Source organism: Seriola lalandi, unplaced genomic scaffold (genome assembly GCF_002814215.2).
Source record: "Seriola lalandi dorsalis isolate HSWRI2012SDOR001 ecotype SW California unplaced genomic scaffold, Sedor1 jcf7180002003200, whole genome shotgun sequence".
Lineage (NCBI taxonomy): Eukaryota > Metazoa > Chordata > Actinopteri > Carangiformes > Carangidae > Seriola > Seriola lalandi.
The window spans coordinates 932-8,919 of NW_019473856.1; the positions used below are offsets into that span (position 1 = coordinate 932).

General features: G+C 40.7%; 1 protein-coding gene across 1 annotated transcript; it reads left to right on the forward strand.

The window, feature by feature from the left end:
- Positions 1 to 2,238: 2,238 nt before the first annotated feature.
- Positions 2,239 to 7,924, forward strand: LOC111666966 (IQ motif and SEC7 domain-containing protein 3-like). The gene is made up of 5 exons (XM_023422503.2): positions 2,239 to 2,365; positions 3,719 to 3,818; positions 3,985 to 4,143; positions 6,285 to 6,377; positions 7,375 to 7,924. The coding sequence occupies exons 2-5, from the start codon at positions 3,776 to 3,778 to the stop codon at positions 7,428 to 7,430; spliced, it is 351 nt and encodes a 116-aa protein (XP_023278271.2). The 5' UTR covers positions 2,239 to 2,365; positions 3,719 to 3,775; the 3' UTR covers positions 7,431 to 7,924.
- Positions 7,925 to 7,988: the final 64 nt, after the last annotated feature.

Consider the following 7,988-nt stretch of genomic DNA (forward strand, 5'->3'; position numbering starts at 1 on the left):
TTATCTCTCTTCATCGTACCTGAGTTCCACAGGTTGTACAAAGATTTTGAAATTAGAGCTTGATTTAGATGCATAACGATGAGATAATAGCAGCTTGAGAATGACCAATAGCTGGCTGATGTAACGACTTTTTTAGCTACTTTCCATTTGAAAAAAGTTGGCGAAGTGTAAATAAATACCTGCAAAACTAATGACATTCCCATCAGCCTCAGCTGCACTTTGTAAGAGTGGTAATAAAAAAACGTTAGCATGCTAAATATGACACATTGCGTAACTGTGACCGACTCTTAGCCTTGTTCAACTCTTCAGTACATGTGTGCTCCCTGTCCATCCACAATATGAAAGTACTTTTGAATTTCAGTATAAAACTACTTTTTAAATACTCCATAAATGTAATCTCAGTTAACTTCCAGAATGACATTGAAACTCTGACATTGAAAGGGTTGCCGATGTCTCTTTTTTTTTTTTTGCCCTGTGCCTTTAAGTGTCTCTCAGTGATGGATGAATCGCCATAGGACGGCAGAGGGAGCGTTGTCATAACCAAAACAATGATGGATTGTTGTGACAGGAAGTGACTATTGCTGCCCATGGGAGCTGTCTGCCATAAAAAGAAAGACTTAGTATTTCTAAGGAAGAACTTTATCTATCATAGCAGGAGCAGGTGTCACAGTCCCTGTATTGTGGATTATAAACTTCTTATCTATTATGCTTAGAGGACGTCGTCCACATAAGAATGATTTTTCTATAATGGGTTTCTTAATAACAGAGGTTTGGTTGGTGTAAATATTTGATGACCTGATGAAAGCCAAATAACAATTCTTCTTGAATGTGATGAAGTAGCTTGATATCCAAATTTTTCCCCCTGTTCAAAGTCCCTTAAATATTTGATATGGATTGCATTTGTATAATCAGTTTTTCTTTAGTCCAGCAATTAATTTGTTAATGAATACGTTGGCAAACTCTCTCCTGTCAAACTGTTTCTTAACAATCCTGTCAGAACAGGACTGTTTTTTTGGGGTTTTTTTTTTTTTGGAATGAGCAGAAGGCATTTCAGGCTAATGATGTCTTTACATGTTTCTGACATTAGTGTAATGAGAAAGCAGGCTGGCTGTGGCAGGCTGGGCGGGAGTCTGTGTACCCTGCAGTGATAAGCGACGAGAGAGCGAGAGAGAAAGAGACAGAGTCTATGCGTGTACTCACTGCATTGCAAATCGACCACAGGGAGCAGAGGGAATAAAAATCATATAGTGAAAACTGAACAGAGGCCGTGTATATTTGTATTGTATCGCAAAAAGCGGGATCAAATCCTCATCTACCGACTGCCATTCAGCTCCTGCTTGGATTTCTGCAGTGATCGAACACGGAAAAGCTGGACAAGACAAGGCAGAGAGACAAGAGTGCGAAGGGGGCGAAACCCTGATTAGATCACTTTCTGAAGGCATGAGGCAGTTTCTGCAGTGTAATCTGCTTAAACTTGGAAAAGCACTTAAGTCCAAAAAGGAGACGCCAGGCCTCCAGGGACACAACTGCAGCATTTTGTAAACTTCCAAGAAAAACCCACAGAAACAAAATCCATCATTAGGACACTCTAAAATAAGGTATACAATCATCGAACACCAATACTGATGGGATACTGAAGAGGAACGGCTTGTAGCAGACTATGGCAGCATGCTGGAAGATGAAACAACAGCCAAAGGAAATGGAAATACAAATACAATACAATACAAAAGAGCGTATTCATCGTTATGCTTGATCTACTGCATCTTTATTATAGTTGAGGACATGTCTATAATCACTGGGAGACTTAGAGATCCCCTCCAGACATGGTGTAAGACATATACATATAATTGCGTCCAATATCGTTTTTCCACAAGAAAGTTTAAATACCTTGTTAAAAGTTGTTGACAGTGAAGTGAAAAAGTACATTTTATGTGCTCTGGAACCAGAATCAATTTATGCCCATCACTGTTATCTGTTGCTCTGATGAACATTTTAAGATCTGCTTAAGACTAATGAGTCTAATGAGCAGTGAACAATGTGTACTTTAAAACTCAAGCCAGAAGTCATTTGCATTCAAAGTCTCTCTGTTTTCTTACAGTACTTTTCCTCCCACTTTCTCTGGGGGGGAAAGTCGCTTTGTGTCTTCATCTGGTCTTGAATGATTTTTAAGCCTCTCAGTCATTTAATCTGAGTGACTCAAGGTCTCCTTTTACCTGGATGTGTGTTTCTGTCTCTGCAGGTTCTCTCTGTCCCTCACAGAAGACTGGTGTGCTGCAGTCGACTGTTTGAGGTGACAGACGTCAACAAGGCCCAAAAACAGGCAGCACACCAGAGAGAAGTCTTCCTCTTCAATGATCTCATTGTGGTGAGTTAACAAAAACGCCTTCACACCTTCATTAAGTTGAGAAATCGTCATGAGAGATTCAGTGTGATAATTCATATTTGTCTCTGTTGTTTTCCACGTGTTTACAGTTTCTTTTTAAACCAACACTCAAATGTTATTTCTGCTGCACACGTTCCAGTTTTAAAGCTGCTTATTTTGTTGTGACAGCTGCAATGCGCCATCACCTACTTCGACTGTGAGCCATTTCTCAAGGCTCCCTATCTTCTTTTATGTTGTTTCATAACTCCGGCCCATCCGGCCATTTCTTTTAATAATAGATAGTAGCAAACGCAGCGTTGCAGTGCACTCATAAGCAAAGATCTGTCCCCTACAGAGCAGCTTGAAAGGACAGTGATAAAGTGTGTTTTCACTTGGGCCACAGTACAGATAAGTTGTTCAATTGGCCCAAAGTCGTGTAGTTTGGGGAATTATCAAAGGTTTAATGTTGGGTAAATGAATGGGCTCATTAAGAGCCACATAGGGGTCATCTATCCAAAGCGTTTAACTACTCTCATAATTATGTCAAATGATGATCTCACGCCAACAAAACACAGCAAAGGGAAAAGCAACATGGCCACCACCCTCCCTCCCTTTCCTGCGGAAGCGTAAAAGTAATTGGTAGCTGCAGGAAAAGGAGGTTAAAAGGCTGATTTTGAAGTAGGAGGCAATAGAAGTTATCTTCCAACATCACAGTGGAATTCTGTTCATTTGGCACTTAAAGTCAGCGGTGCGATACACTCTGGCGAGACGTTTTCTCCTGACAGCTTTGAAAGTGGGGCAGAAATTGTCTTTGAAAAATTTTACTATGGAATTAAAGTGACGGGGACTTTTCTTTGAATTTGGCCCCTGTTCTTGCAGCTCGAACATGTTGAGAAGTGTTTAAAGTGCCGATGTGATGTACTGGTTTAATATGCCTTGCCTGGTAAATTATGCCCCACAGTGGGGCCGCAAAACAGACTTGCCTCATCTTTCTCTGTCTGGAAGGTCATTCAGTGAAAAAGCTCCAGAACATCTTTAATCCATCCCGGTATAACGCCTTGACAAGGTGTTTTTCCTACAAATTAAAGCACTATGTACAACCCAAAACACTTTGAAGATTGTAGTGTACATCAATGTTGACTCCATTGGCTTTTTGAATGTGTTTTAAATTATCAAAGAGTCGCTGTTTCCGAGCTTCCTTTGAGTTTCTTCTGTGATATGTAAATCTCAGTGACAATCAAAAAGATCTCAGAGAAATGTCGAGAAAATAAACCAAAAATAATTTAATGGGCACTGCTGTCATTCAAAGTTGTTATTTTAACTATAGGTTTCTAATTGCTTTCTCATTGTTTGCAGATCTTGAAGCTTTGTCCAAAGAAGAAGAGTTCTGCAGCCTACACTTTCTGCAAAGCTATGGGCCTACTTGGCATGCAGTTCCACCTGTTTGAAAATGAATGTAAGTCGCGATGTCTTAACTGCAGACGGCTGGCATGAAAAAGATAATACACCCCGAGTTAACCACCCGTTCTGAGGACTGAATAAAGGATCTAACTGCACAACTTTTAAGTATATTTCAAATAACTTTTGTCTCAATAACTCAATGTCCTCTGTGCTCCCCCCAGACTACCCTCACGGCATCACCATCCTCTCACCTTTCGGCTCAGACAAGAAGCAGGTACTTAATTTCTGTGCCCAAAGTGCTGAGGAGCTGCTCAAGTTTGTAGAAGACCTGAAGGAATCAATCGCAGAGGTGTCAGAGATGGAGCAGATACGCATTGAATGTAAGTATCAGCCATGAACCACATTGTTTTTATCCCCGGGATAAGACGATGAAAAACTCTTAACATCGCTGTTTGTATTTGCCCATGTCCTCTAGGACCTTCCATACACTGTAGTGTTATTAAACAAAGCAGAGATTTTCACAATGAACAAACTGATTCTCTGCCTCTAAGTGGGCTGAAGGCAATCAAATGCTACAATTATAGGGTCTCAGTTATGAGCATATCTGACCCCAAATACAAGACAAAAGAATTAGCTAATAATTCTTGTTATTTTTGTCACTCCTAGGGTTTGATTGGTTTATTAACTTGATGATCTCAAGCTCTTCAGTTTCTATTTGACACAAGTCTTGTGGCTGAATGCATGTATACTTTGCATGTACACAGGTTTGCATGTACTCCACCTGTGGCAGTGCACTGTGAAACAGAAGAAGAGTCGACATCCTATAGCATTTTGGAAACAAATCGATAATCTCATATCTTGGAAAGTGGGGGACTACATTGAACTCTGTGTGGGAATCAATAGGTCCCTCAGATGGTACAGGAGTCAGGAGTCGTCCTTTGTTTTGTATCATTTGCTAAATGAAAAATCGTAGTCAGCATCCCCTTCGTGTCGGTACAGACTAGCTTTTGCATTTTGCTTTGGTGCACTGCAGCTCAAACAGACTGCAGGAGGGCAGTGAATTGGAGGTGAAAAGAGGCCAGTTTTCCTCAAAGCAGCCAGGCATCAGTTGTTTTTGGTTTCGTGTGCATATGAAATTCTCCAGACAATAAGACATGCGCATACTTAGACACACATGGAAAACCTGAGTATCCAGAGCCCTGGCTCCTGCCAGTGGGCATCAAAGAGAGCATCCCTACTGGGATTTGACGCAACTGCTCTACCCTTCACAGAGAGAGAGCGAGCCAGCAGCTCGGGGAGGGCAGCCAACAACATATGGAGACAGGCAGGAGTTGACAGAAGGAAGTTATTTCTCTCTCTCTAGAGTGGAGCGACGACAGACAGCGACTGTGCCCAAAAAACACACAAACCGACGCACATATACAAATAAGAATGCATGTTGGGACATATTAGTTAAAAGACAGACAAACACAAATACAGCTCACAAATGTTCTGAAGACATAATATAGGAACAAACTTTGGAAGAAGAAAGAGGCACGTGCACAGACAAACAGCGCATCTTCCTTTCTCCTCTAAGGGCTCTTTTATTCTTATTGTTGTAAACATGCCTGCGGCAATCTCACTTATGTATGGGCTTCCCCTCTTTAGAGGTTGGAAGGAGAAATTACAGTTTCTGTTTATCTGGAGGAGCTTTTTTTCCCTCTGCATCTGGCTATTCATATCGAGGAAACGCCATAATGGAACTGATCATTTTAATTCAGCCCCAAACTCACTCTTCATCACCAGAAAAACATCTCCGAGCACAGCGTCTCTGCTCCCTGTAGCATGTGTTTGTAATATAGCTTTAGACATTAACCGTGAGTTCTAAAGAGCCAGGGCCAAGTAACTTTCATCAATTCCCATTTAAACAAAATTATTGGAAACTTTATTCTTCATATCACCATTCTGCAGCTGACTTGTGCACTGACTAAAAATCTCTGTACTCAAGGTTATACTAGCAATTGATTGGAAATCAATACCAGTTGCACACTTTTTTCCTTTTTAATCAGCACCAAAACACATAATTATTGCCAGTAAATTTCCAAATAAATTGGCAAATTATTAGGAAGACAAACCTGTGTCTCACATGCACCAAAATCAATCAGAGGACGTCGTGTACTGCAGCCTTAAGGTCTCACCTGGCAGTTTTGAGGTTCAGTATCAAAATTAGAGTGCAATTTTTTCATTTTTAATCACGATGACTAAAACAACATTTAGTCATCAGGACTGGAAATGACATGCAATTACCATCAAGTGTGGAGTTTAATTAGGGAGATGGAAAGTCATGTTTTCAGCTTAGAGAAGAGAGTGGGAGGGGAAGATGCTAAGAGTGTGTGTGTGTGTGTGCACACGCTTTTGAAAGAAAGAATTATGCTGGTTAATTTTGTCACTTTTACCTTCACCATCTATCTTATCTATCTACCTCTTTTGCCCTCTGTCACGGTGATTATGATGCATCATCTCTGTCTTCTCTTCTCTGCAGGGGAGCTGGAAAAGCAGCAGGGAGCCAAGACACACTCAGTAAAGAACAATGGCACACAGCTAGAGCTGCGTGGCAAACAGGGCTCCCCATCAGGTGTGTGTGTGTGTGTGAGTGTGTGGGCGTGAGTGTGTGTGAGAGACCTTGTCCCCAGTAGCATTAATGTGCCCGCTGTTGAAAACAAAGTATGCCCCGCTGCTGTTTTTATGAATCGATCAATAGGAAAAAGGAAACATTTTTAAAAAGGGAGCTACCTCGCATTTTAACATGAAAACAAAAATGCTGGATCACTGAAGATCTGGAGCAAGTTGCACAAAACACCTTAAGTTTTCTACTTGCAGTAAATATGACACTTAAGGTTTAACTTCTCCTTAGCTGAGGGAGTTACTTAAGGGTGTTGCACAGAATCTTTTAAAGTTAAGGAATTTGCAGCAGCATTTGCAAAGAGATTGTACAGTGGCAAAATTTTACTGTTTCCATGGAAAATGTTGATTTGCTGATACCCGTGATCACTTTTGGGAAAGCAGGTAACATCAAAGAAGCACTAAGTGATTTTTGAAGTTCAAGACTAAGATAAGGAGAAAACCTTAAATATTTAAGTGAACATCTTAAGGAAATGTTAAAGGGAAGACTTAGGGGTGTTCTGTGTAACTCTTTTTATTTTAAGGAAACTCTGACTCACACTTAACAAAATCTTAACATAAGGTGTTTTGTGCAACCAGCCCCTGTGGTATAGTTGTGAATATTGTAAATTCACTGTTTGCGAAAAACAGCTTCATTTTAATCAAGTGTCACTAGCTAGATAGCTGAAGCTGATTCCATGAGTTGGCTGGAAACAATCTTGGGCTGACTTGTTTTAAAATAGAAGCATAAAGCATAAAAATGTAGGTCTTAAATATGCATGGGATAGCTACGTACATGATATTGTGCTAAATGACTGAGGCTAGAGGCTGAAAGTCAGTATCCCCCATTTGATAAACTGTATTTTTTATTCATAAAAACATTTTATGATGCACTAACAGGAAATTACTGTTTAACACAGATATTTTGCTGCCACTTTTGTCCCCTTTTCTTTCGTTTTTCCTGCCTTCAGGAAACCAGGAGGTAGATGAGAGAAGCGGCCACAATGCAGTAGAGGTAAGTGCTTAGAGCTAGGGCCATGTCCCAAACAAAAGGTAAGTCAGAGCAGCGAGAGTCAGTACAGTGTGTTGTTATCAAGGCAGGATGAGATAGGAATCCCCAGGACTAGTGTCATACTGTATATTTAGCACTAGAGGCGTCAAGCAGGAGTGGGTGAAGAGTGCGTGAGAGAACGAGTGCTGCTGGGTAAAATGCTGTGGGCATGTGACGTAAACCGGCCAAACTAAATATTAGATGAAATGACTCCGTTGTCGGATAAAAAAACGAAAGATGGTGGTTTGGGGAAATTAATAAAATCATAATCAGAACAGGTTCTCCACACTGGAAATGCATCAGACTCAGAAGCTTATGTATTTTCTGCGAGCCTAAAAAGGAACAGGTTGTAATTAGTTTCACAGGCTCAGGCAAAAATTGTGACTCCTTTAGGGCCTCCCGAGAAAAAAAGAGAACGCAGCCATTGCTAAAAGTAGATGAGTACATGTGTGGAATACATATACTGTGCGTGTGTGTGTGTGTGTGTGTGTGTGTGTGTGTGTGTGTGTGTGTGTGTGTGTGTGTGTGTGTGTG

What these genes read in the sequence shown, in the direction of transcription:
- LOC111666966 (XM_023422503.2), top strand. Translation starts at nt 3,776, where the DNA reads ATGGGCCTACTTGGCATGCAGTTCCACCTGTTTGAAAATGAAT. An exon ending in GGAGCAGATACGCATTGAAT is followed by an intron (nt 4,144 to 6,284) that starts GTAAGTATCAGC and finishes TCTTCTCTGCAG; the next exon opens with GGGAGCTGGAAAAGCAGCAG. An exon ending in CAAACAGGGCTCCCCATCAG is followed by an intron (nt 6,378 to 7,374) that starts GTGTGTGTGTGT and finishes TCCTGCCTTCAG; the next exon opens with GAAACCAGGAGGTAGATGAG.